General features: G+C 44.5%; 1 protein-coding gene across 5 annotated transcripts in view; it reads left to right on the top strand.

The window, feature by feature from the left end:
* Positions 1–27,066, top strand: part of LTBP4 (latent transforming growth factor beta binding protein 4) — a 1,311,633-nt gene that overhangs the window by 878,175 nt on the left and 406,392 nt on the right. For all 5 annotated transcript variants that reach the window (XM_078660636.1, XM_078660634.1, XM_078660635.1 and 2 more), the window contains one exon: positions 3,245–3,489. In XM_078660636.1, coding sequence (XP_078516762.1) covers positions 3,245–3,489 — 245 coding nt within the window. The remainder of the gene's footprint in view (positions 1–3,244; positions 3,490–27,066) is intronic.

Raw genomic sequence — 27,066 nt, 5'->3', positions numbered from 1 at the left:
AGTGCCGCCCTGTTTCTGCAGGTAAAACAAGGCTGTTGTGTTGTCCTTCCGGACAAGAATTACCTAGTGTTGAATGAGGGGAAGGAAGGCTCTGAGGGCTAACTGGACCGCCAACAATTTCAGGTAAGTGATATGGAGATCCTATTGATCTGGTGTCTACATACCTTGTACGGTCAGGTCTTGTAAGTGTGTCCCCTAACCATTCAGTGAGGCGTCCGTGTTGATGGTCACTTGGGGAATTTGGTCCAGGAAGGGCCGTCCGGCAACAGGTTTTTGGTATTCCACTACTGCAGAGAGCGATAAGTATGACCCCTAATCAACAGTAGATCCTCCCACTGACCCTCTGTGTGTGACCATTGTGCTTCTAGGCACTTCTGCAATGGACGCATGTGTAATCTGGCATGTGGGACTCTGGCTATACAGGAGGCCATCAAGCCTAGAACGTGTATGATCTTTCTAACCATTATCGGGCGATCCGACCAAAAAAGATGTAGTGATGTTTAGATTGCTTGCACCCTTACTGGGCTAGGGAATGCTTTCTCTACTCAGGAATCGAGAATGGCCCAGAGGAAAAGCTGTACTTGTAGTCGCTGGGGATGGTATCTGGTTGCCTTAATGGAGAAGCCTAGGCCGTGTAAGAGAGATAGGGTATCATGGGTGTGCGTTCGCATTTGCTGCTGCGCGGTGCTCTTGATCAGCCAGTCGTTCAGATACGGAAAGTCGTGTAAGCTGCTCCTTCTGAAATGAGCTTTTACCCCTACAAGCACTTTGTAAACACCTTGGGAGATGTGCTTACTCCAAACAGCAGCACTTCGAATTGATAATGCTGACCACTTACCACAAACTGGAGTAACCTTCTAGGGTCAGGGTGGATGGGTATGTGAAGATAGGCGGTCATGAAATCTACGTGCTGTAGCAGTGAAATGGCTTCTTGGATTGTCACCATGTGAAAGTGCTCTGATAGGATGGGCTTGTTGAGGAGCCTGAGGTTGAGGATGGGCCTTAGGGACCCGTCTTTCTTGGGAATCAGGAAGTATAAGTACATCTCTTTGCTGCGGTGTGGGGTAGCACAGGTTCTATAGTCCCTTTGCCGAGTAGTGTCTGCATCTCCTCTTGGAGCATGCTGTGATGTTCTAGGGAGAGCCTGTGTGCATGGGGGAGGGTTGTTTGGTGGTGTATGTGTGAGCTTTAGACCGTACCTCTCCGCTATAATATCTAGAACCCACAAATTCTAGGCGATCTCTGCCAAGTGGCAAAATGTATTTAACATTCCAGCTCCATATTACCTCAAGTGGAATATCCTGTAGTGTCCTTGTCACTGCATGTTTTCCATCATGATTTGCATTTAGGTTTCACCAGCCCTATACTGGCGAAAACCATGCAGTGATTCCATTTCCCATGATGTGACTACTGCATCATTAATGCAATGTGATTCTAACACTCTAAATCAGCAGAAGGGCAAAAAGGGTGCATTCAGAACAATGCTGATTGTGCTATGACTATCGGGGCCAGACTGGGATTGCAAATCAGCCCTGGCAATTACATCTGACCAGCCACCGGTGGTGGGGAGGGGAGAGTGGAAGGGCGGGGGGGGGGGCTGGAGTGGGTCGTTACATAATTGCCAGGGCTGGAACACTGCTGCTGCGCTTTTGTTACAAGAGGCTGATTTTGCAGCACTGCCTCAAAACAGGCACCCAGCAACAAAAAAGGGCCCACACTGGTACAAAACCATCCCCCACCCTTCCGGCCCGCCAGAGAAATGCCCGGTGCCCGCTAAGGCCAGTCTTGCCCTGATGGCTGCATCTTACAGCTGCACTCTACAAGACATCTCTACTAATAATTGTACACAGCAGTGCTTGCCTTTGGGTATGATAGGGCACAGTTGGAGGTAATGCATTTATTGTGCACAGTAAGGGGCAGATGTATCATCCGGTTTTTTTGTCGCAAACGCTGCGATTCGCAAAATAGCAGCGTTTGCGACAAAAAAACGGTATTTGGAATGTATCATGCTAAAAGCCTCGCAATATTAAGGAATCACAAATTTTGCGATTCCTTAATATTGCGAGGCTTTTAAGAAATGGCAAATTGCGATTTCTTATTTGAAATGTATTAAGCATTTCAGTGTTGCGATTTTTGACTAAGAATTCGCAAATTACCACCAACTTGTAGTTGGTGGTAATTGGCGAATTCTTTTCAAAATGCACTTTTTTAAAATTCTAAAGGTGCCATATGACGCTCATACATGCCCTTAGGGCATGTATGTGCGCCATATGCGCACACATGTCAAATTCAGGGGTGCAGCAGGGTGTCCTTAAGACACCCTTGCACCCTTGAAATTATTCTCAATTTGCGATTAGCAAATTGCTAATCGCAAATTGAGAATAATTTCACATTCATTCCTATGGGCCTCCTGGCCCATAGAAATGAATGGGAAAGTATTCCTTAATTGCGATTAGCAAATTGCTAATCGCAATTAAGGAATTTTAAGAAATCGCTAAATATTAGCGAATTTCTACATACATACCATTTTGCACTTCTCAAATAGCGATTCCTTAAAAATCGCTATTTGAGAATCGCAAAATGGTATCTTGATACATCTGCCCCTAACTGGCTTACAGTTTGCACCTGGAGGGCATATATTGAGTGCTTATACTACAGCCTACCCCAAAGCATATACGTTATGGGTTTTAATGCCGACAAGATTGTTTCAGCTGTTCATTCTTCTGAAGTAGATACACTAAGTGTCACCAAGCTGAGTAACCTTAACACGCAATATTCTAGCATGTTTGGAGAATCAGTTTCTGCTGAGCGCCATGTAGCAGCCACCATTATGTTACATGCTGTCGCAAGCTTGCTGTACAAATTCAGACTGCAAAGCAAGACATGAAGAATTTTGAAACTCTCATATTTTATGTGGGTCTTTCAAGTTCGATTCAAGGGAGTAAAATCATTTTATTATAGAAAAATATTTGTTTTTTTCAGGAGTGCTTTTATGTTTTTTTGATGGTACGCTCCCAAATGTGCACATTTTGCTTGGAGCATGAGGGACTTCTGCAACCCAAGATGGCAATCTTTCCCAACCAAGCTTTGGATGGGGGGGTATTTCTTTTGTTTGGCTTATAGTAGGGCCCAAAATACCCTTGTTACGCCACTGCCTAAAGGAGTACCGCTACTACAAATTGTAAGAGTAAATTTACATGTGTAGATGTGTTCCTATATTTATTTTGAGTTCATTCTATTTCAGGAGCCGCCTCCATAGTCAAAGTCCATGTCCAGCATCCTCCAGAGGCCTCCGTGAAGATTCACCAGGTGGAACGCGTGGCTGGGTTCGAGGAGCAACCCAGCCCTGCAAGAGAGGTGTCTAGGAATTCCCTGACTGCGAGCAGGAGAACTCTCTACAGCGTACAGGCCCAGAGCAGCTCTAACAACAATGGATATACAGAATCCTCTGGTTTTGGCTACTGCTTTCGTCAGCTGAACAATGGGCAGGTATAATAATTTCTCCCTGACCATACATTGACACCTATTTCAGTTGTCGCTTCGTTCTTTAGAGGCCTCTGTTTTGTTTGTTTCCATAGAGTTCATCCTTGTCATTAATACTTTTTAGGTCGAGCCTGGGCAGCGCGTGCGCTGCTCTGCAAGGCATGCTGTATTCAAGTATGGAGTTAAAGCTCTGCCCAGTCTCTGCCCATATCTTTCATTGGTTTGTGTCATTGTTCTTAGTACATTCTGGCTTGTTATTTGTTAATAGGCTTGTTATTCCCTCCTTAGTACCGCCTTATCTTCATTTGTAACCTCCCATCAGGACTGGCCCTTTTACTTCTGTTGTTACATGGTATGTCTGTAAGCACCATTTTCTTTAATGAGTTTCTCCTACTGCAGGCACGACATGCCTTCCTGCAACATTCAGCGTGCCATGCGCACTTTCACTTTCCAAGCAGCCCGGAACAATGGCGGCCACTTCTTTGAAATGAAATAGGTCTTGCATTTACAAGAGTTTGAGCTATTATCATTGTAAATGATAAAGCCTTTTATTTATGTGTTAATTGTCAAAACAGTTAAAAAATAAGACATTGTCATTTATAATGCTGATAGCTTAAACTCTCACAAATGTGAGAATTATTGCATTGCAAATGCTTGTTTAAGAGCAACGCCGTCACCTGCATGCTTGTTGTGCTCATCTGGTCCTCTGGTTAGGATTTTTTTAACTCATGCGTTAAGCACCATATAACTAGAAAGGAGGCACCATTATTCACACAGTGTGGGGAAAGCTGCTGTGGTGGCCTGTGGGGTGACGAGGTGACGGTGGACGTAAGGGAGAGGGAGTGGCTGCAGTGCCCCCCAGAATAACCTTGAAGGGGTTGAGGAGAATGAGCAAAAAAAGAGGCCTTTGAATTTTGGGTTTATATTGTAGCATTTTTTGTGTGTTCAATTGCAGAGATCAAATGTCAGGCATCATTTTCTGACAAATTGCTGCTTGTTCTTTTATCATGGAGATTTTGTTTAGTTTTCCATTCTTTGACTGCAAAGTCTTTAGACTCCTAACATCACTAATTAAGGTCAGTGAGTGGCTGTATTCTTAAGTGTTGTCTGATATTGATTGGGCACCACTTATTAATCGAAAAGAGGAATCTGAGCCATTTTTGTAAAACCATGCCTACTCCTCCATCTACTGGCGGGAATGCTAGAAAATCTACTGGAGGGTCATTAATGGGCACTTTGGATAACTTTCTTGTAAGAGTTTCCACAGCATTAGCCCGGGAAATTGAATTAACAGAAAAGAGACTATCTGTTGATATTGCTTTTAACAAGAGATCTTCAATGGGCAGTTTGGCTAAAGTCCGGTCACCAGACCCCCAACAGGTCTATATTTATGACTCATTACCATCCCCGGGGGAAGGGGAGAGAAGCCAAATATTACAACCTGTTGGTCCCTTGATATGCCACCCAGATTGTCCAATCACTGCACTGGATACGAGACTTACGATAAATTCCAGCACTATTGAAGGGACTGCGCCCTCTCCCACCATTAAGACCCAGTCAGCTAGTAATGCTAAAGCGGGGAAATCTCAACAATCATTGAGTCTTGCATCCAAAAGGAAGCGCACTGGGGCACAAGCACAAGTAAATGGGAGGAAAGCAAAAATTATGAAAGCGGCTCTACCCAATGAGAACTTGACCCCATCCCCTTCTCACAATTCTACCACAACACAACCAGCTAACGAAGGAGATAACCTTCAACCATGTAATGGGGACGAAGTACCGACTGAGATGGGTCCGTCTTTCTGGTCAAAGTTGGAATGCACCATTAAGAGGGTATGCCTCCCAATATATGATAGACTGGATTCCATTGAAACTAGACTTGTGTGTCTTGAACTTTCACTTGCTTCAACACAGGGGAGGGTGGGAAATCGGGGCACTGGGTTAAAAAGCAAACAGATAAGTGTTGCGGGGCAAAGTGCAGTAGATGCTGATTCTACTGTACCTCCCAAAGGGAGTGATAACGTTATTCTGATTGAGCCCCCAATGCCCTGTCCTGCACCCCCTCCTATTAACTCGACAGTGGCGGAACAAATAGCACAAAAAGAAAGGACACAGCAAGCAGAGTACAGTAGATCTGTAGCTCAACATCAAGCCTTGTCTAAAATTCCCTCTGCTCCAATTGAAGCTAGCCTACCGATCATAGAACTCACCCCAGAATCATCTCCCTATGTGGTGGTTCTGGCGGGGGTCCCCCATTGAACCAGGGTAAAAGGGAAACGTACATGGAGCTCAAGAACAAGTGTATTTTTTGGCTAATACCAATCGTCCATTGCCAACGCATGTATGTGCAGAAATTCTTTTTGCTAGAAGAGTGGGCTGGGTGGGGAAAAAGCCAAAGTCTGCGATGGGGGACTGCATAATTATTAACTTCAGGGATAGGAGGGCTGTCGAATACATCTGTGAATGGCCCGAAAAGGATTTATCATCTACAATTGAATCACTACCCTTGACCTACTTTTATGCGCCATCACATTCTTTGCACAGGGAAAAATTCCCAAATAAGGGGTTAACGAAATACGGCACCTCAGGGAATATAATGTTATCCAATAGGTTTGATGCTTTATCAGGGCTGGAAGACTGCAATTGACAGCAAGTATACGACTGTGGTCGGAGGGCTAGTATAGTAGCCTCTAATGAGAATGATGTAGCTAAGAGTACAAATCATTTGACCGATAATGCCAGCTCTGTGGGTGAGGTATTGTGCTCTAAGCCAATTGAAACTAGCCCAAATGAAAGAAGTGTAGCTCTTAACGAGAAGGATAGTGAGGTGACACCCCCGCTTGTACCGAGAATGGAAAACCCTCAACCACCTTCTGTACCGGATGTATTGTCCCGACAAGACCTTTTTACTGAGGGGGTTGAGAATATTGGCAGCCCTCCCAATGAAACGTGCTTGACATCATTGATGTCATGGAATCTGGCGGGTATGGGGCCAAAATTAGCCTTACCAGACTGGTCAGATTTTGTTGACAGCTTTGATGTCTTTCTCTTTCAAGAGACCTGGACTATTGAGCCAGTATTTAGGTTGGGCTATCTTAATTTCTATGTTCCCGCTGTGAAAATGCAAAAGGGTCGTCCAGTAGGAGGACTGGTGATTTGGGTTAAGCATAATTTAAAATGTAACATCCAGCTTCTTTCTGTTCCAAATTGTGATATCCTTGCAGTGAGCCTTACCTACCCCTCCACCCCAAATATTGTTATATTTAATGTCTATGCCAGGGGTTTACCTGGTGGGAAAAAGTCTGAAGTAATAACAGCCTTAGTCATTTTAATTGAGGCCCTGCCAAGAAATATGTTGCACCTGATAGCGGGAGATTTCAATACGACCTTTGAGCCATTGGGGCACGATGACCTGAGCCTAATGGAGGAGGAAGACTCTAGATGGGGGGTTCCTCAACTTGAGCTGAAACCCATAAATAGATGGTCAGAGGCCGCAATTCAACTGAAAGGGCTATGCCTGGGGAACCAGCTGAGGGCTGCCAACGGCCGAACATCGTTAGATAGGATGGGTGTCAGAACATATGATAACGGCTTCAGGTCTAGTCGTATAGATTATTTACTTGTCCACTTAAAATTGTGGTATTCTCTTGTGGACATGGAGGTAAGGACCCGCATAGAGAGCGATCATAACCCCCTGACCGCTCTGTTTAGACTGAGACTAGTGGAGCGGGAGTAGTAACCCAGGGTACACTAGTCCCAGAAATCGCCCTGGCGAATGATGAACGCCACCTCAAGTGGTGTAACGTCATCAAGGACTCGGATGCCCTGACTGCCATTAAGAACGAAGTGGACAGGGCATTGGTAACCTTGGGGACAGGTGTGACTAATGGGACAACGAATCCCCTCTTTATGGAAGCCCACTCTAATTTATTTGCAAAGCTTAAAACATATTTTTGTAAGTTTAGCTCAGTTAGGAAAAAAACAAGGAAAAAACCTGAGACATGGTACAATGCTGCCTGTAGGCAAGCATGTGCCGAGATGGGCCTAGCATTAAAAACTAGGGACTTTATCAAAGTAAGAGCAGCACGAGGAAGCTATAGGAAAATTCACGCTGGTGCAAAAAAGACATGGGAAGAGTATAAATGGCGGGAACTAAAGGAGGCGTGTGTGTCCAAAAACTCGAAATCCTTTTGGGACATTTTTAAATGGGACAGGGGTGGATGTCCGGACTGCCCGCAGAATAATGTTGCTAAAAATTCATGGGTTAACTACTTCGGACCGCAATATGCTTGTAGTGGCAGTGATGAAAATGACGGCATACCCTCTTTTATGTTTTATAAAGATGCCGCTTTTAGCCTAGGGGATGTTGATAGGGCGCTAGATTCAGTAACTGAGGGACGAGCCCCGGGTATGGACAGCGTTCCCGCCGACGTTTTTTAAATGATAAGCAACGTTGGCGACAATATATTGTTTATTTAGCAAATGCCATAGCACAAGGGTTGGCGGTCCCCCATTCCTGGAAGGGAGCAGAAATCATGCCTGTGTATAAAAAAGGAGATAAGTCTTTAGCAGGCAACTATAGGCCTATTAGCCTTATAGACTCTATCCAGAAAATTATGGGTCGTCTCGTTTTGGGAAAAATACAGACCTGGATGGAGGACTATAACATCTTGAGCCCACTCCAGGCAGGTTTTCGCCCCAAAAAAAGTACGATTGATCAAGTTTTTCGGTTTACTATCCTCTATTGGAGGACGGTGGTCCTGGGGAAAGGGACACTGTACGTAGTGTTCGTGGATCTGAGGGCAGCCTTTGATCTAGTGCCGTGTTGCAAACTATGGCGAGTTCTGGAGGGGTTGGGAATGGCCCCGGAGCTGTTGACTTTGGTTGTGCGCCTACATGAGGATAACTTTGCACGGGTTCGGTGGGGGCTACGGGGAGAGGTTACGGAAACCTTCCCAGTCGAGCGGGGAGTGCGTCAGGGGTGCGTTATCGTGCCTACCCTGTTCTCACTCTTCGTGAATGGGGTGGCGGACTACCTCTCCTTAGTCCCCACTGATGCCCCTATGATGGCAGGTAACCGCGTCCCAATCCTCATGTTTGCGGACGACACGTTGATAGTCTCCAAAACAAGTGGCCTCCAGCGGGCCCTCCAGCGGTTTGGAGATTCTTGTTTGCAGCACGGATTAGAAGTAAACACTGCAAAAACAAAGTTCATGTCCCTTAACGAACGTAAACCTTCTAAGTTCTTTAAACCATTTAGAGGAAGCATATACATGAATGACTGTCCATTAGAGCAGGTAGACGCCTTTACTTATTTGGGGGTCACCCTGCAATGGGATATGCACTGGAACAGCCAACTTGATTTAGCTGTATTAAAGCACCAGCAGCAGTCAGGACTTCTCCTAAAAAGGTTTAAAACTTCAACAACCAAACATATAAGCCCACTCATGGAGATATATCGGATGAAGGTACTAAGTTCGGCCCTTTATGGGTCCAAATTATGGGGATTTGAAAACCTAAAAAGCTTGACACTGGCAGAAAATGAGTTTTTGGGAAAAGTTATAGGCGTCCCACAAAGTACTCCACTAATACCACTGTTGTGGGACCTTGGGAGGAAAGCAGTTAAAGACCTAGCTACCCTACGTCCATTATTGTATTGGCGCAGAATATGGACCACCGAGGAACTCCTGCATTATGCTCGGGGTCTAAAAGATATTATCGAAAAGGATTCCTTCCAAGAAATAACCTGGCTGAAGGAAATTAAATCCCTGCTAGTGAGACTGGGAATGAGAGAATTGTGGGTTGACCCCTCAAATGCAGTATTTCCCTAAAAAAAACCTCTGAAGGCCAGATATTGGGATATGATTAACTTAACAACATGCACAAAAGGTCTCTCTTCTCACCTCACAGGTCGATTTGTAGAATTTAAAGTTCGACCAATGTTGGAATTGTACTGGGACGCCATAGAGAACCCAATTGATCGCAAGCTCTATTTTCAATTCAGGGTAGGCAACCTCCCCACAAGGCTATTTACAGCAAAATGGGTAGGAATAACCAATGATTACAAATGCCCGAGGTGCAGCGAACACCAAGAATCTGAAAGTCATATCTTGTTTTTTTGTCCTCTATATGCAGCACCTCGACAAAAGTGGGTGAAACCTATTTGCCAATTAATTGGAACCCGCAGACATGAAGAGGCGTTGAGAATCTTATGTACAGACCCAAGTCCTCCCATTGCTATAGCCGTAGCAAAGTTCTTAAAATGGGCTTGGGTTATTCGTTCTAAGCAGTAATTACTGTAAAGTTAATTGTGCTCTATTCTGACCTCCCCAGTCTAACAAAACTGAATATGAGGACATCTTTATAATGAATTATTGATTATCAAGCAGAGATTGCTGATTTTAAACTTATTGATTTGTGATTTTATGATTTTATGCAAATAGTATATTCAACGGTAGTTATGTGGAAGTTTAATTACAATTTAAAATATTTATATAAATGTACTTTGCTATGTTATTTTATGTTATTTTATCTTGTAAATGCTGGATGTTTTATGAAATGCTTTTATGACTTAACTGTTGAATAAAGTTTACGAATGGGAATGGGAGAGCCTTGTGTAATATGATCCTACTGACAATTTTGCTAAAGGAAAACAACTACATTCAAGTACATGTAAATGTACTTTACAAGAATATCAAAAAGTAACAACTTTCAGGAAAGAACAACTAAAGCAAATAGCTTTTTTCTTTAACAACTTTGACATGTGAGGGAACCAATGATTGAAACAAACCAAAACACTCTACTTATGCGATGTGCTAATGGTAAATATGAGTGAAACCCTGATTTCTACACAAAGTATTGTTTGCATGCATTATAAGTTCACCAATACAATTACATGCATGATGTAGTTGTACTGAATCCATGACAAAATAAAGCCACATCACAACATACAACAAGCCATTAGTTCTGGTATTGGCAAGCCAGTGTGCTATTCCTTAAAAAAGAATTATTGCAAGTTTGTCACAAAATTAAAACAACAACAAAAAAGGAAATATCCCACCACTTACACTGAGCCAATATCTGCTCATAATAAATACTTTAATTTTGAAAAGCATTCAGTGATGTGGCTATTTTACTAATTATATCTTTAACTAAAAAGCCTTTTAGTTGCACCATTCATTTTGTTATTATTGTTTGTAAAGGAGACATGATTGAATCAAAACATAGACGTTTGCCATATTGTTGCAACGTCAAGTTACAATGTGACAAACACTTTATAGCAGCAACCATAAAAAGGAAAATAAATCACCCTCTAAATGGGTGCACCCACAGTTGAGGCAAAATAATTAATAACAAGTATTTAAAGTTAATGTCAAACAATAATATAAAAACACACTTTGATCCAGCTTTGTCACTGAAGAGAAAGGAACAGTTTTTAGGTGTGTTTTGGGAACAATGTGCAAAGGGTTTGTGCAGTCACTCAACATTAAGGCGGCCAGTAGGTAAGGTGGGCTGACCCATTTCCTTATGCTGCATGGAGTGAAGGCTAATGTGAGTGACAATTTAACAAACCAATGGATGAAGCTCGTTGACCCAAAGCCCCTCTATATATTTAGAGTTGTATGAATGTTCCGAAAAAACAATAGCCAGGTGAGACAGCTTAAGGTGTCTAAAAGGCCAAACCTAACAAGTATTGGCAAAGCCAATAGATCTTCCCTTTATAATACAAATGCCAAGATCTTGGCTTTGCCATTGTTTGTTTACATCAAAACTAGCCCGGTTTATTTTTCAGATATGTTTTACTCAGAAAACTGATCGGATCAGGACTAAAGCACATGTTCAGTCATTTAGTCCTCTACAATAGCCCAGGCAACGGATTTATGGCCTCCAGAAGAAGAGACATCTCCCTTTAAGTCATGCTAAGTACACCTTCTTCCTCAAACACCAGCTAAGCAAAATGCAGGAGATCGAGCCATCATCCCCCAGTACCATAAAATCCCTCGGCCTGTGCTTTCATGCAGTATGTGGAATGTGTGAGATCAAAAAATAATCCTTATTGCCCTTTTGCAATACCCTGTCAAAATATATAAATATCTTGCTATGCTTTTACAAACAAATTGGGAGGGTGAGGAACACCGCTGACTGCACAGAGTGGGTATTTGGGGAAAGGAAAAAAAGTAGTTCCCTGAATGTGAGCAGTGGAAGGATAGTAGTCATGAAAACAAAAGGACTGTATACAAGCAATGCTCAAGGGTAAAGACAAACACATGGAGAGGAAGGAAAACCATCACATAAACAAATGAAAGAAACTAAAAATCCAATCTGACACTTTGGCGAATAGAATGGCGGCAACCTCCCAAGGCTAGGCAACCTTTACCAAAATAGAGAGCTACTCACATGGGAGGAAGTGTAGGGGGTTCAGAATCACTCAACTTCTTCATTGGGTGGGATGTGGGACAGTGAGGGACAAAGCAGCGTGGGGGGAAAATTTCACTAGAGACGCTCTTTTAAACAGGGTACTCAGAAAAGTAATCACATGGCTGAAATTGGCAATATCAGGCACCGTTCTCAAAGCGAAATGTAGTTGCATCATCGGATATGAGAGTGACCTAGGCAGAGAGATACCTGAAGACGAATGGTGTAAAATCTCGAGAGCTCTTACATCCTCCATTTGCACAACACATAAAGAGAATGCATATAAGCTCCTCATTGTGTGGTACCTTTCCTAGTGAACATAAAAAGAATACAAGGGGGGTCTAAGGGAATATTTACCGACCTTGCATTGTTATCATCCCTTACCACTATGAATACCAACAACTGGGATAACAATGGGTCAAGTTGACCCATTGTTATCCCAGTTGTTGGTATTCACCTTTCCTAGTGACCCACCACCCAATGTTTGGTAGCCCTGAGACTTGTTGGAAGAGCTGCTGCGGGAGGGGCACCTTTTTTCACATGTGTTAGTCTTCCACGTTCAAACTTATTGGTCCAGCATTCTTGTGACATTAGGGCAATGCTAGGGTTTACTCTCCCGCTACCTCCCCTAACGCTTCTTCTAGGTGACCTTGAAGAGACCATTCACTACCCGCTGACTACCTCTTACAAACCTATTACCCACCTGTTAGTGGCAGCCTGAATGATTCTTGCATAATTTTGGAAATAGACCACCATTCTTCCCCTACCTGTGTGGTGGAGCAAAGTGTGGTCCATCTACACTTGAGTGGTGGACTGCATTGAAAGGAGAATCTATGGACGGATTTGAGGCTACCCAGCTCTCCTTTTGAACTTACATGAAATGTGACAGACAACTGGCAACAGACCCTGGTCAAGTACCGGAACTCATTCGTAAAGCTGGTCTCCATATGATGGATTCTGGCTCCAGAACCTCCTCCAAGATAGACGATGCTGACTGATACACTTTACCCCTGCAATTAGGGATAATGTACAAGATAAACTAATGGAAGTAGCAGTGCCAACATTTGTTGCACATTCTTATTGTATTGTGAACATAATCAGACATAAAATGGAATAGAAAAAAATTCAATTGTCTGAAGGCAAGATGTAAAATCATGCTTCATTAAATAAAAAGGAAAATATTAGGGCAGTGTAAAATTTCAATTTTGCTTATCTAATCCCTCATAATTTCTGTATTTTCCCGTTAATCTTGTTGCTCGAACTTTAACCCTGTAGTGTAATTACATGATGGTCGCAGAGCAAGGGTGCTACAGTCTCTACGTTTTTGAAAAGGGTTCCTTCGGTGAGAAGTAGAAGGAAGCAATAGTTGGGGTGCCATGGGCCTCTCACATTACAGGGTCCCAGAGCTAATGCCCCTGCTGCAACATTGATAGCTTACCCCTAAAAATGCATGCAATGAATGTATTTGCGCTTTATTTTTCACCTGAGGAAAAGATTTAGGGGGCGATTGCGATGGCGGTCGGAAAGGCTCCGACGAATTTCCAACCGGCTCTCGGAGTCTTCTGATCAGTCTGAGCCGCCCCGTAATCCTCTAAAGACAGCGTTTCCACTGTAGGGATTACAATATCAGTTTCCCACAGCCTTTCCGTGCTGGCCTATCCTACACAGGAAAGCTGTAGGAAAACAATTTTGGGGGCCCCTAGTAGGGCCCTCTTGCCTCCGTGGCCTACAGCTCCCATAGAGAAATGGGAGTGTCTGACCAAACAGTGTTCAGTCGCATCGTAATCAGGTGGATCCGCCGTCTGGAGGTCGGTCGGTTCCGAGACCAAGACGGTGTCTGTTGGAGCCAATCCGACGACATCGCAATAAGCCCTTTAAAGGTGAGAGATTAAATCTAACTAAAGCGCTTTACCTCCCTGTTTGGCAGAATTACTGAGGGTAAAAGGCTATTGCTGATTCACAGGTTCAGGTGGCGAGATTTTGCCTCATAAATATGATTTGCTCATACAAAAATTAGTGTTTTTTTCATGTGAGTAAATATGCTTAGAGGGACCTACATTCTTAGGTTGTTGGTCCACTAGCTAAAAGTGGGGAACATCTACAAAGCAGAAGTTTGAGCTGTTAACAAACCTTTTACAGGCTGTTCCCAGCATAATTTAAGGATCTGATGTAAGAGAAGTTTTCCTAATCGCTAAACTACAGGTTTTTCGAATGCAAAAACCCAGATCACAATGTACGAAAGTGAAACTGTCAGTCACAAATGTCCACATTGTGATTCCTTGTGAGACATTTGGAAAGGAGGATAGTAAAGGGCTGCCATTTATTTGCAAATCAGTTGCTTGCAACTGCTACTGTTAGGAACCACTAAAGGGTTATATATATTTAAAGGCAGAGCCTATCCAGTTGCTCATTGGAATATATACATTTGTGACAGGTTCCAATGTATGAATGTCAACTGTGGGCATCGAAGGAAGCAGCTAGATACCCATAATCACAGGTTTTTTTAAGTGGAAAAACATTTGCAACTAAGTGCGATTGGAAGAAATATTGGGGTAGTGCAGTAATCGACATATGCACAAATCAAAGCTTTTTGAAAGACATAAAGCACACTTTGGGAACCACTGCTTTAATGGACTATGTAAATCAAGCCATTAAAAATAACAACCAAAATACATTAATAATAAGAATAAGAATCGTAAAATAATAAGAAAGGTTATAGTGCACATTGTGTGATGGAGTGGAAAAATACTAGACTGAGATGTTGTGGTGTTGGTAGGGGAAGGTGAGGGTTGTAAAAAGGGAGATTGGAGGATTGACTCCCAAAAGTAGTTAAAATCAAAAAATGGTCAAGGAAGGAGGCTCAGGTGGTGTTTTGATCGCCTCAAAAGATGGCATTACAGACAGGGAGTTCGATTTGCACAAAACGTACAAATGACGCCAAGAAATATGAAAAAGAGCTTCTTTTTTTTAAGTTGTGTTTTTTTTGTGTTTAAGATTAAAACATAATTATATTAATAAAAACATTTAGGGTATTGGATTTTATTTTTTTTGATGTGGTAATGGCTTTCTTTATTTTATCATTCTTCACTTTCACAAAGATCCAGGTTTTTTCCAAGGGAGGATAATTGTATTTCTTTTAATATTGAACTCTTGAATGCTGCACATTTATTCAGTGTATTGCACACAATGTAGTTACATAATACATAGTTATTTTTCGACCCATGCCATTTTTTTCTTTAACCTTTTGAGACATTCTGTGGTTTGCACAGCAGATGCATTAATCCACAGAACTACTCTAATATTAATTGACTTAATTGACAGCTGCCGGTTATCTCCATTTCCTTTAATCCATTTTAGGTCGAAGCCGGCAAGCCAACGCACCTGTCTGGTTTACTAAAGACTTCTTGATGACATTCCGAAAGCCTCCCTGAGAATGCATTACGCCCAATGCTTACCACTGGCTTGGTGTTTTGTGACTCACAGTTGCTTGTTTTCTATCTTGTAGGTTTATTTGTTTTAGGCTATCCAGCTTAAGTTAGTCCCTCCCGTGGAGCATGGCCTGTTTACCACTGCTCCCTGTATTCTTCACGAGTGCTTGCTTTCTGTAAACAGGCCTTTAAAAATTGTTCTTGTTACATTGTGCGGTGCATTCAAAGACAGAGGTCAAATGTCAGGCGCTGTCTTCTGAGGGAGCTTGGTGTTTACTTTTCTTTCTCTGACTTCAAAGAGAGAGGATTTATGTGATAGTCTAACTGGCTGCTAGAGTTGTGAAAGGAAAGGCTTTTTTCAAGCACACAACAACATTTAAATGTCTATAAATGAACTGTGCAAATATATAAAATTAGGAAAGCACAAATTAAGCACGTTTTTTAATTCTGAAGTGTGGTGAAAATATTTGAATAGGATCAAAACAAATCAGTGCACTACGTATTGCCATCTCCATACATTATCGTTTGTGAGCTGTATAGTTTTATCAGTAAAACTGTCAGTCTGTGCAAATGTAATGGTCATTTCAATTGAAAATGTGTTGTCTTTAATGACAGTTTGCTACCACACAATGCATACTCCCCTCAACGTTTCTCCACTCTACACCACTCCACTCTTCAATGCTCTACTCCATTCTTTCTCACTCTTTGCCCCTTCACTATATGGCACTCTATGCCACTCTACGCCACTCTGCTGGAAAAGAGTTGGGAATTTTTCACTCAAAGAGGGACAGTTGGAACAGTGCACATAAAGAGGGGCTGCTTGAAAGATGCATCTTTGATGATATATTTGGGGTGTAAAGTTTGTGTATTTTGCTTGATTATGCAAAATTTGGGGGAAATTATGCAATTTACGTGTAATTACATGTAAGGCAAATCTGCTATTTATTGCTATATTTTAGCGCATACAGTCCTCATGCCTATTTTTGACATGAAGATGCATTTCATATAAAAATAGCACGAAATTCACAAAATGTGCAAGCAACAGCTACTCACTTTATGGCCGCTTGCGTTATTTCCCTGTGCATTACTCAACATGGCATAATATCGTCATTTCGGGTATCTCACATAACAAGCACAACACGAAATTCCAGAAACTATGTGAATTACATTAGAATAATACATTTCCCCTGAGCCTATTGGGGTGTTTGAATCTCGAAAGAGACAGTTTGGTTGCTTGCATCTAAAGGAACAAATTCTGAAGTATTGTACCTAAAACCAGATAGACAGGAGTTTTGTATCAAACACGAAAGTTAGGAGTTAACACCTTGACACATTTGGAGGTATCCCACCAGAACACTGACTGCAAAATAATGTGGGGACAAAATATTGAGGCATTATTATCGAGGAACAAAATATTGTGAAGGTAAGTATATATAGATTAGTATAGGTTTACTTTTCTGCATCTCACATATAGGAACCTTGATGAGACATATATTATCAGGGTACATAGATGTGGAGTTCCCTGGTAGCGACCAGAGGGACTGTTAGTGGATATTTTGGATGGGTGCTAGCTGTTTAGAGCCTGTTCTGGGGAGGGGTGGTTGGGTGAGTTTGGGGGTTGCTTTTGGGGAAGTTAGCGCCACTGGTGTGCCAATGCGGGGAGTGCCCTTTTGGAAGAGTAACAGTCAACACAATGGGGATATCACCTGAATTAAAATGTATTACGTGAATGTGCAGGGGATGCATTCGATGTTGAGGCGCCACAGGGTTCATGTTTATTTGGTGCATAGGGGAGTGCAGATTGCCTTTCTCCAAGAAACCCATGTAGATTGAGCTGAAGGCCATTCATTACAGTGCAGGTGGAGGGGGCAGCTGTTTATACCACGTACTCTGCTTTCTCTGGGTTGTACTGATTTGGGTTAGGGCGGGGGTTCCCTTCCAGCCAATCCAGCAGATAGTGGATCCTGAGTGGAGGTTTGTGGCTGTCTTGGGGCGGTTGGACGAGAGGGAGGTGACGTTATGCAGTGTGTACGCCCCTAACGTGGAACAGGCGACCAATTTTGCTAGATTGTCTGGGAATTTGGCACTTTACTTGACTGGTCCAGTGATACTGGGAGGTGATTTCAACTCTATCCTAGATACCGAAATGGATAGGTCGCACCCGCCACTGCCACAGGCACCTATACATAAACTCTCAAAACTCTGACGGGATTGGCAAGCTGAGTGGGGGCTGATAGACACGTTGCGCGCGCACCATATGGGGGAGTGGGAGTATTCTTATTTTTCCGCCCTCCATGACTTGTATGTACGATTGGATGCCATATTGTGCACCCCAGACGTTCATGCGATGGTAAGACATAGTGAGTACCTGGCGAGGACGATCTCGGATCATAATCCACTGTTACTGGCGTTGCACTGGTCGAGAGGAAGGCCTGCAATTCCTACCTGGCGATTACGCCCGGAGGCCCTGGAGGACCCGGTATTTCATGCGAAGGTGCAGGAGGGTATAGAGCAGTATTTCCTCGAAAATGAGGGTACAGCTTCGACCTTGGCCCTGGAGTGGGATGCATTTAAGGTGGTGGTGTGGGGTTATCTATCACTGAAACGGGGGGGGGTGCGGAAGACACTTTTGCAGGATATAGAGAGGGAGGAACTGCGGCTGCATCAGGCCGAAAAAGTCCGCTCTGAAAATGCGGGGATGCAGGCTGAATTTTAGGCCACGAAAGAGAGAGTGGCGGCGCCAGTGGAGAGGCTGCGCTGCTTCGATCACAAAGCGTATTTGGTGCGGGCACATGCGGAGAGGGATAAGGTGGGCACCCTCTTGGCCTCGTTGGCCAACCCGGCCCAAGGGGTACGCCCATCCTGGCCTTGACCTCCCCTGAGGGAGTACCGGAGTATCCCCAACAGGGGATTAATAGGATGTTCTTGGACTATTATGTGGAACTATATGAGAGTAAGCTGCAAGCAACGGGTGAGGGGTGGAGCATTTCTTAGCGGAGGTGCAACTACCACGTCTCGAGGAGGAACAGGCGGATACAGTGGGCGAAATCCGTAGTGCGATAAAACATATGGCGTGCAAAAAAACCCGGGGGCTGAAGGCTTACCGATAGAATTTTACTCTACTTATGTTGACATCTTGGCCCCCAAGTTGATGGCGGTTTATCACGAGGTCCGGTATCTAGGAAGGCTGCCCGCTTCCACTCGAGAAGCTATCATTATCCCGTTGTTGAAATTGGGGAAAGATCCCTTGGCCAGGGTGGCCTATCGCCGGTTGTCAATGTTAACAACTGACTATAAGATATTGAGTAGGATTCTTGCAACCCGGCTTCTCCCTTATATGGCACAATAGGTCCATAACAAACAGGTGGGCTTTATCCCGAAATGCACCACAGCGACTAATGTGAGGCGCCTTCTCTGAATACTGGGGGGAGATTATAGCGAGACCCCTACCGCAGCGGTACTTTCCGTAGATATGGAGGAGTTTGTCAGTCTGGAATGGCCATACTTGTTCCGGGTTCTTCATCCGTTCGGGCTTGGGAAATCCTTTACGTGGTGGACAGAGATCCTTTATAAATCGGCAACAGCTCGAATGCCGATCGGTTTGATGGTTTTCTCCTCTTGACTGGTAGGGCGGGGTATGAGGCAGGGATGCCCGCTCTCTCCGTTAATGTTTGCCTTAGCCATTGAGTCTTTGGCCTCCCATGCCAGGTTGGGGAGGCATTACCCTGGATTGGTACTCCGCGGGGATACGCAGTTTATCTCCCAATATGCGGACGACCTGCTAATCTTTCTTGCAAACACGCGAACAGCCTTGGAGGGTGGGCGGAAATTGATTGATGCGTTCGGACGGTACTCGGGGCTGGGGTGAACTGGGTCAAAACTTGCTTGTTTCCGACAACTCCATCTGAGGTGAACCCTCCACAGGCGGCGGGCATTCGCTGGGAGCCCCGCTGTTTGCCTTACTTAGGCACTCATATCTATCATTCCCCCGAGGTTTTGCTGGACGGTAATTTGGGTCGGGCCATGAGAGGACTATAGGGTAGCTTTGCATTTTGGAGTACGTTGGCACCATCGGTAGCAGGACTGGTGGCGCTCCTGAAGATGGTGGCGCTTCCTCGCTTATTGTATTATTTCCGGACGCTACCAGTCTGGGTGCCGAGCTCAGTAATCCGACAGCTTCGATCCATGGCCGGGGGGTTTATCTAGGGGGCTGACAGATGGCAGGTCACGATGGCTACTATGATACGTCCGAGAGCCGATGGGGATATGGCAGTGCCGGAATTTGAGTGGTACTATTTAGCAGCTCAGCTCCAGTGGCTCACTCAAGCTGTGGCTCAGGAGTTCCGGGGCCCAGACGGTCCTGTGGGACGGTGGGTCCCACGCCATATCTTGTCCTTTATAGTGCTTCAACAGAAGATGCGCCTCAAACCACTTACTACTGAAGAGCGGACGCTGCGATTGTACTGGAACCAGAGCCATCGCTGAGCTGGGTTTGCTCGCCCATACGCCCCGGAGATTCCGTTGGGTATGTGTACAGCCCTCCCGCATGGCGGGGACTGGATGGCTTTAGCAGAATGGGAGGTACTGGGAATTCAGGTGTTGGGAGACCTCTATGTAAAAGGAACCCTTTTGTCCTTTTAGGCTCTGCAAAATAAGTATGATCTCCCTCGGGGGGATTACCTGCTGCATTCAACGCTAGTCTTGGCAATGCAACGACACTGGCGGATGGGGTTGTCGGAACCACAGACTTCCATGGCATGCCAATATGTGGCCATGGCCGCAGGAACCTTTAAAGCTATCTCATGCCTCTATAGACGCCTGCCGTCTGAAGCGCTAGACCCGCTTCGCGTGTTACAGGGGGAATGGGAAGTGGATCTAGGCAGGGAAATCCCTGAGAAGACATGGACCCAGCTGGTTAGACGGGCCTGGAAAAGCACGAGGATCGCTAGATTTCAATTGGTGCAATTTTATATACGGCATAGAGCGTACTTAACACTAGCTAAGATTAATCAATATTTTGCTGCGGCTACTGCTCAGTGCCCGAGGTGTAGTTTAGAGGGGACTGATTTTCGGCATATGATGTGGGGATGTACTGGGTTGGGAACATACTGGGAGGAAGTGCTAGATTTGCTGAATGGAATAACTGATCGTAATATAGAACTGGATCAGGGTGTTTGCTTATTGCTTATTGCATTGGTTCCCGCATACCTCAAAAACTAAAGTGACGAGCAAATTTATAGACTTGGGCCTTGTATTGGCTAAGAGAGAGATCACAATGCACTGGAAATCAGTGAAAGGGCCTCGTGTGGGGAGATGGAGGACGGTATTTCTCAAATGGGCACTGAGCGAGGGTACGTTTAGACTACAACAGGCTCTACGAACTACTAATGAAAAGGCATTGGAGGTAGCGAGAGCATGGGAGGCACTAGTTGCACTGTTACAGGCACCTGAGACAGACTTGGTGAAGGGTTTGATTTTGGAAGATCAAGAGGAGGCAACTGACGCCATAGCACAAGGGGAATAGACCTGAACATGCTCTGTGGTCCTTCCAATGACAATATATTACCGGTATTGCACTATTGATGTTGAATTTTCCTGTCTCAGGAGACTTAGATGTTCCTTTAATGTGTATGATGTAGGCAACTAGGGCACCCTGGTGGCGGGGGGAGGGAAGGGAGGTACGGGGACATGCAGCTGGCGATTTAATATACTGTCAAATGTTTGAGACTGTAATGTTGCTTTATTTCCGATTGTTTTTGAAAATTAATAAAAAACAATTTTAAAATAAAAAATGGTACATAGATGTGGAATTAAGAATAGTAAATCAAATCTTATCTGTATGCTCCTACCTTCTCAATATTTTGGTCCTCGATATTTTAGGCCTCTGTATTTTGTTCCCACAATATTTTTGTCATTGTTCTGACATGCAGCCCATTTTGGTACTGTACCCCTAAATTTATAACAGTAATAACTTAGCACCTACTATAAAAGAGTCGAGTACAGGCATTCATCTTAAGAAGGACCAGTGGCGGCTGGGAGCCCTCTTCTGGTGCAGTGTGATATTGCAGCTTTTACATGTAAGGAAACGATTGGTGAGATCCTTTCCTTACATATAAAACCTGTAAATATGTTGAGAAATAAGATGCCTGTGCAACGTGATTGTAGGGTGTTCTCCACCCTTCTGGCCCCTAAGGAGAAGCCGCCCCTGAGAAGGACATTTCAGAGACATGGTAGATGCTCAATATGAGGTATTTTACTTAACTGTCCACTTCACCATACCACTTGGGGGAGAGGTGTGGCGCAGTGGCCAGAGCGACTGACTCCAGAGCACAGGGTTCATGGTTTGATCCCCGGCAGCAGCTCAGCTCAGCACCATGTGACTCTGGGCAATAGCTAACTTAATTTTCCCGATGGCCCCCAGCACCTTGAGACCTCAAGGGGTTCTATGTTTGCGCTTTACAAGTATGGATGATTATTATTATATAACTTTCCACCTCCGAAATCCTAGCACACAGCAGAGCGAAGCTTACTGTAGGCTCAGAATATCCCCTGTGGAGATGCAGAAGTATTTATTGCTTCTCCTCCGGAAGGACACTGACATCTTGAAAAACAGACCCGTGCCAATGTTTTGTTTTCACTCCAGTGCTTTTCTCGTTAAAACGTTCTCCACAGTTGATTTGTTTACCATGCTTCCCAGCAGGCGGTCTCCATGCATTTCCCTATAGGCTGCAATACCGTACATGCCGGGCACAGTGACAGACAATATGACGTAGTGATAAATGTCCTCTTACATAACAAGAGGCTGTGGAAGATCATGAGGAAGGTCTTGAGGGACCTGGAAGACTGTCAGATACTGAGCACTGGTAAAACAGTACTTTTTAGTTCAACTTTTAATTCAGTTTCAATGGCACTGGGAAAAGTTGGTTTCAGAAGGAAAGAAAATAGAAAGGCTGTAGGTCTCGTTTTATGTCCTTTGCTAGTTCTGATTCTGCCACATAGGGTAGTTTGTATCAGTGCTTAATTTGTAAAAACAAATAGAGTGCCAGGGCCCTCATCAGGAGTCCATCTCAGCTTGCACCAGCCATTGCCACTGCCAGCACTGCCCATGACAGTACATACACAACTAATAGCCTTCACACTGCAACAAGTGTGACAATTCAGACGGTTTAAGGCCCCAGAGCTATAAGAATGGCGTGGGAGGCAGGTAATAGTAGTTTTAATGCCTTTTGATTCATAAAAAAACCCTTGTTGTGCTTATCTCTGTATTAAACAAACAGCGCCACCATGTGGCAGGTGTCATAAGTGCTGGTGTTGGCAATTAAGTGGCGGTGCTGAGCACTGGAAACCGCCGGCTCAAATTAAGCACTGGTTTGTACCTAAATGGGGATTCAATAGATGCAGTAATACCACACTTTTCCCCGTCATAAATCTCACCCAAAAAAACACTGGTAGAATTGGTGAGGTGAAAATGCCGCACATTCTGTGTTTAAAAACTTGAAATAGGCAAAAAAGCATGCACTATAATGAGGTTTTCCCTTTTCCCTCATTCCATGCTGCTCAATTTAGAGAAAGGAGAAATATCACACCTGGTAAATACCACACCCCACAGTATCGGTTTTTACAGAACCAAATAATAGAACACTTATAATGAAGGCCTAAGTCTCAAGAGGCATAAACCTCACTGAAGAGCTATCCAGTGTTGGAGCATACTTGTTTCTGCAAGTAGGTTCTTGATCAGGACTACGATTTCAAAGCTCCAGTCATAAGGAAAGGTGAGTCCTTGCGAAGTTTTGGTTGGCGACAAGTCAACTCTATGGGAAAGAATATGCTTTGCTATAAAGAAGCTGATGTAAAGCTGAAGACCTGCTGAAAATTGTGCTCAAGCCTAAGCCAGTGAGAGGTAGACGAGATGAAGTTTGATATCTCTAATTTGCAGCAAATTATAGGATTCAATGGTGTATTTGACATTGTGACATCTCTGAATGTTAAAAACCTCCAAACCTCTTACAAAATGTCCACAAACTCACAGATCATGGTTTTATTCCACATTATAACAAGCATTGGTAAATGCCTTAGGTTTTGCCTGCGTGATTAATAATAAGCTTTTTGTGTTGTAAGTTGAAGCTTGCTGAGTAATTGTACAATATAAGTTACAGAAAGTCTGTTAAAGTGTTATTGCTTGTTTATTTACACAAAGGCAATATATTGTGCTGTTACTGGTGCTACTGTGCGGGCAAGTAATACCAAATTTTGAAAAATGAGATGAATGTAAAGCGCTCTGATACCTGATAACTTTGGGTCAAGTTTGCGCTATATAAAGCTATGAAAACAATCAAATAAAAGAGGGAAAATAGAATTGATTGATGTAATAGCAATATTGTGTGTTTAGAGGAGTTCTGACAAATGTTGGACCCGGTGCCACTGCACCTGCTGCACCATTCACAACATTCCCCCAGTGCTTGTAAGGTAACTGCACTCACAAATGCCTGCGTAGTAGTAAATATTGAAATATTTGGTGTTTAGAGGGGTTCATAGAGCTTTGGTCCCCAGTGTCACTGCACCTGCTGCACCATTGAAATCAAGACCCTAGTGCCTGAAAGGTAACTGCACTTGTGAATGCTTATTGAGTAGTTGAATATAACAATCTTAGGTGTTTAGTGGAGTCCCTAGAGCTTTTAGCTCCGCTGCCAGTGCACCTGCTGCTCCATTCAGATAAATCCCCTTTTGACTGCAAGATAACTGCAATTGTGTCTGCCTGTATAGATGTAAAATATAGCAGTATTAGGTATTTAGAGGAGTTCTGGCAACTTTTGGGCCTGGTACCACTGCAACTGCTGCACCATTCAAATAATGACTCTGTTGCCTGCATGATAGCTGCACGTGTGACTGCCTGTTTAGAAGTAAAATATAGCAATATTTGGTGTTTATTGGAGTTATGACAACTTGTGGCTCCAGTGCCAATGCACCTGCTGCACCATTTAAATCAAGCTCAATTCAACTGCAAGGTAACTGCGACTGCCGGTTTAGTGATAAAATATAGCAATATTAAGTGTTTAGGGGAGGCTGACAACGTTTTGGCCCGGTGCCACTGCATCTGCTGCTCCAATCAAACGATGACCCTAGTGCCTGTAGGATAAATGCCCCTATGACTGCTTGATTAGTTGTAAAATATAGCAATAATCAGTTTTTAATGGAGTGCCTGGATCTTTTGGTCCTGGTGCCACTGCACCTGCTGCACCATTGAAATCAAGTCCTTTTTTAACTGCAAAGTAACTGCCTGTTTAGTAGTCAAATATAGCAATATTATGTGTTTATAGTAGCTCTGACAACTTTTGGGCCCGGTGTTACTGCATCTGATGCACCATTCAAATCATGACCCTGTTGTCTGCAAGGTAACTGCACTTGTGGCTGCATGTTTAGTAGTAGAAAATAGCATAGCTCTTGTATATTAACTGTATTTTTTTATTGTCAGAAATCTTTTGATTCAGCAACATGAGTAAGAACACATATAGAATACAATAGGACACACAGAACCCAGAATCGAGACTGTCAGCTCGTCGAGGATCAGTTAGATAGGTCTGTTACAGTCCCCCTGTGATCTTTAATGCTGAGAACCATTTTATGCAGGGCGAGCAGCCCCCGAAAAGGACCACATAAACAACAAATGAAACCCAAAGGCAGGAATCCCCACCCCATCCCTCCCCCACCCCAACCCTGGTGGTGATGACAACCTCAAAAGAGGAAAGTAAGGCGTATGGGTGGAACGAGTATGTGTGACTGCAATAGCGGACCATAAGCTGTGCGTGAGTTAGCTAGCAATGTAGGCAGTTTGCGACAGGAGAATTAGAACTGGAATAGGTGCATGGACCTTAAGGAGGGAGAGAAAACTGCCGACGGTAGCCCTCTAGAAAGGTAAGACACCAATGGGCCCCACTTAGTGTCAAAGGACTTAAAGTCATCCCCGAAGATGTCCGCCAGGCGCTCCGTAGAGAGGATTCTCCACAGCCGAGCATGCCATAGCGAAATCTCCGGCATGGCCTTCTATTTCCAGACAAATGCTATTGTAAGTTTTGCCACTCCTACACATGCCTACAAGATTGATTTATCGGACTTTGTTTGGGGTTCCAGTGCAGGGTCCCTAAGGCCAAGTAGTATCCCCTCCACGGAAGTCTGGACGGGGTTCCCCAGGATGTCGTTAATATGAGAGAGGATTTCTTCCCAAAAAGGCTGGATACCGGGACAGTCCCACCAGATGTGGCGAAAGTCCCCCTGTAACCCGCAGCCCCGCCAGCAGAGATCTGAGGTGTCAGGAAAGATTCTTTTGAGTTTGGTGAGGTAAAGGTACCAGTCTAGTAATGTCTTGTAGTGCGCTTCCTGTAGAGCCATCGAGTGGTTATGTTTAGTAATGTCACCCCATAAATGTTTCTATTCGTCGTCGGAAACCATCCGACCCAGTACCTGCTCCCAGAAGGACACATAGCGCGCTTGGGGTGCATGTAGAGTGGTGAGGAGTAAGGCATATAGGGAAGAGAACGCCCCCTTCATATTTCCTGCCTTGAGAACCAACCGTTCCATGGCCGTGAGCTCTCTGGTAGCAGCATCCCTAATGTGAGGGAGGGTGACCCAGTGCTTGAGCTGTAAGCAATGATAATGTTCCTTGTGTGAAACCTGGAATTCTCTTTTGCAGGTGTCAAATGTCCACATATCGATGTTGTGGAATAAGTCCGACAGTTTCAGACAGCCGCCCTCCTGCCAGCTATCGAAGGGTCCCTCATTCATCGCCGGTGGAAAGGCTGGATTAAAATGGATTGGGGTGTAAGGAGAGGGGAAAGTGGTCCAGCCTTCCCGCTTCGTGACCTGGTCCCATACTGTGAGTGTAGTTCAAGTGGGTGTGCTAAGGTATGCATTTGACGGCCTTTGGATTTCGGTTTCCATAGGACATCCCAGATGGTTCGCCCCACAATGGCCGATCCATATGGAGGCAATGTTTTTCCGATTCTCTCACAGACCACTCTAGCACTACCCTCGGCTGAGCTGCCTGATAATAAAGTTGGAAATTGGGGAGCGCAACAGCTAAATTTTTCTGGGACGTCGCATAACATGAAAGGGAAGGCGTGCTCTCCCTCCCTGCCAGATAAATGTAGTGACCGAGGAACGTAAGCGCGGCAAGAAATCATGCTCCAGTGCTATGGGGAGCGTCTGGAAGAGATACAGAAGCTTTGGCAGCACTACCATCTTAACGGCATTGATTCGCCCCAACCAGGAGATGTATAATGGTTTCCATCTTTTAATGTCTTGATTAAGAGGGGCGTGGCCAAGATGGCGGCTCGATAGGGCGTGCTGCTCTATCTCTTCCGCCGGCGGCCTAGCAAAGCACTGGCGTTTCGCCGCTAACAGCAGTTGATCCTCATTAATAGGTGCCTAACTATCATGAACGATGCAGAAGCTTTTGCGGTGGTGAGCAGCCATCGAATCGCCAGCCCGCGGCGGTACAGACAGCCGCAACACCGGGAACGACCCTGCGGGGCTGCGGCCTAACTTGAGGGTGGCCTCGCACTGGTGCGGCGGAGGCCGAGAAGGCGAGGCCCGAGAGCGGTCCGGCTCTCCTGACGAGACCGAGGCAGAGGGAGCAGACTGGGCTGCGTCCCGACAGTGCCCGGAAAGCGGCGAGTGACCTGAACGCACCTCACGCCGTGAGGAGGGCTAGCAAGCTCCCATTGAGGCAAAGTCAGCAGTGGAG

Source organism: Lissotriton helveticus, chromosome 9 (assembly GCF_964261635.1).
Source record: "Lissotriton helveticus chromosome 9, aLisHel1.1, whole genome shotgun sequence".
Taxonomy (NCBI): domain Eukaryota; kingdom Metazoa; phylum Chordata; class Amphibia; order Caudata; family Salamandridae; genus Lissotriton; species Lissotriton helveticus.
Note: the sequence above shows the minus strand (reverse complement) of the source record. Positions and strands in the feature narration are given on the sequence as shown.